The 1937-nt window shown below is 35.1% G+C and overlaps 1 protein-coding gene across 1 annotated transcript; it reads right to left on the bottom strand.

Moving 5' to 3' along the window:
- Nucleotides 1–624: 624 nt before the first annotated feature.
- On the bottom strand, nucleotides 625–1422 carry LOC117125581 (putative nuclease HARBI1). Its single transcript, XM_033272111.1, has one exon. The coding sequence runs from the start codon at nucleotides 1420–1422 to the stop codon at nucleotides 625–627; it is 798 nt and encodes a 265-aa protein (XP_033128002.1).
- Between the last annotated feature and the right edge of the window lie 515 nt (nucleotides 1423–1937).

Genomic DNA, 1937 nt, shown 5'->3' with positions numbered 1-1937 from the left:
TAAAAATAATAATAAAAATAATAACAAAAATAATAATAATAATAATATTAATAATAATAATAATAATAATAATAATAATAATAATAATAATAAAAAGAATAATAATAATAAGAAGAAATACTTACCATCCGAGATAGCCAAGGCTAGGCCTAGAGTGTAGAAAAAAGGCAGGCTTCCTATGCCCAGCCTACACTAGCATAGGTCTAACGACGAGTAAAGACTTGACCACTAACTAACTGGCATGCAGATTTCACTTTAAAATCCATTTTTACGAATTATAAATAATCCAGTAATTTTTGGGAGTTTGCATGGTTTTTGAAGTCATTTTCGTACAAATTTGTTGACAGTAGAACATATCTAGGCCTAGGCTAAATTCCTGTTTCAGAAAAGTCCCTCTGCAGTGTAGTGTTAAATTATGAATTCTATCAAAAGTATGCTGCTGCATTCGCGTAATATTATATTAATACATTTTTATAACATTATTTGACAGCTGATCCATGTAAACATTGTCACGTATAAGATGCCTTCGTGTATACCTGTTGTTTTTTCATATAGAAAAAGACCTTTCTTGTTTTGGCGTGAACCCATTTCCAATAGACCAATATGCGATACAATTTTCTAAATTTAAACAAAGAGTAGATAAACTTCTAAAATAATTTTATTATTTTTAACCACACGTTTAATCTTACAAGAAAGTATAATACATACTCCTAGAGTGTAGAAAAAAGGCAAACCAACTGATTTAAGGGGATTTTCTTGCTGCCTCCATGCACCCTTAACCGGTCTATGGATGTTATCTTCGTAGTCAAGTAATCCTGGTGCTACGTAGTAGGGATCATTACGCAAATAATTGTGTAATGTACATGCAGCCATGACTAACTGCGATGCCTTTTCTGGAGAAAGATTAATACGAGTTAATAAAACTCTAAACTTCATTGCCAAAATGCCAAAGGCGTTCTCCACTCTCCTCGCCCTAGAAAGCCTGTAATTAAAAACTCTTTGGGCGTACTTCAAATTACGAAATGGAAATGGCTTTAGAAGATCTGTTCTCAATGGAAATGCTTCATCTCCAAGAATATGGAATGATGAGTTGTCATCAGTTCCCGGAAGAAGATCACTTTCAGGAATGCTTAACAGCCTCCTATTTAACGCCTCTAACAATGTGCAACCAGCAAAAACACCGCCATCAGAAATCCTCCCATTGCAGTCCACGTCGACATAAATAAACTTATAATCGGCATCGACGAGTCCCATAAACACAATACTAAAAAAGTTCTTATAATTATAGTACAACGACCCACTGTTGTTGGGAGCCATCAATGCTACATGTTTCCCGTTTATAGCACCTAGCGTGTTTGGGAAATTCCATTTGCTGTGGAATTGCTGGGCTATCCGTCTCCAGTCTTCTCCCGATTGTGGCATCTAAAATAATAATTAAACAAATAAAGATAGACCTAATTAAATATCTAAATCTGTGTTTTATGGTTTAAACATGATTATTTTTTTTATTTATTTTTTATTATTATTATTTTTATGATACAGATAGCTGATGAAGAGGAATACGACGAACTAGGAGCCTCTGACGAAGAAATCAACTCAGCAGACGAGGTAACCATACCAGAAGGGACTCCATCAAGTATGACGCCTCTCGCGTTCGCTAATGCTACATCCAAACCAGAGGATTCCAAACGAAGAAACGTTGGTCCTAACCAAAGAAAACTAACTATGAAAAGAAAAAAAGACTCGGACTATTTGGAGACAATTGCTAAGTCAATTTTCGAGCCAATTGTTTTCCCGCAACAGGTGGAGGATGAAGATGACCTTTTTGGCCGATATGTAGCTGCCAAATTAAAAAAATTAAGTAAGCTGAGGAAATTGAATGTGATTCAAACAATCAACCAAACAATTTTTCCGGCAGAAATGGACGAGCAGACGAA

This window comes from Anneissia japonica, unplaced genomic scaffold (genome assembly GCF_011630105.1).
Source record: "Anneissia japonica isolate Jap-2015-1 unplaced genomic scaffold, ASM1163010v1 scaffold287933_len91788_cov135, whole genome shotgun sequence".
Classification (NCBI taxonomy): Eukaryota; Metazoa; Echinodermata; class Crinoidea; order Comatulida; family Comatulidae; genus Anneissia; species Anneissia japonica.
Note: the sequence above shows the minus strand (reverse complement) of the source record. Positions and strands in the feature narration are given on the sequence as shown.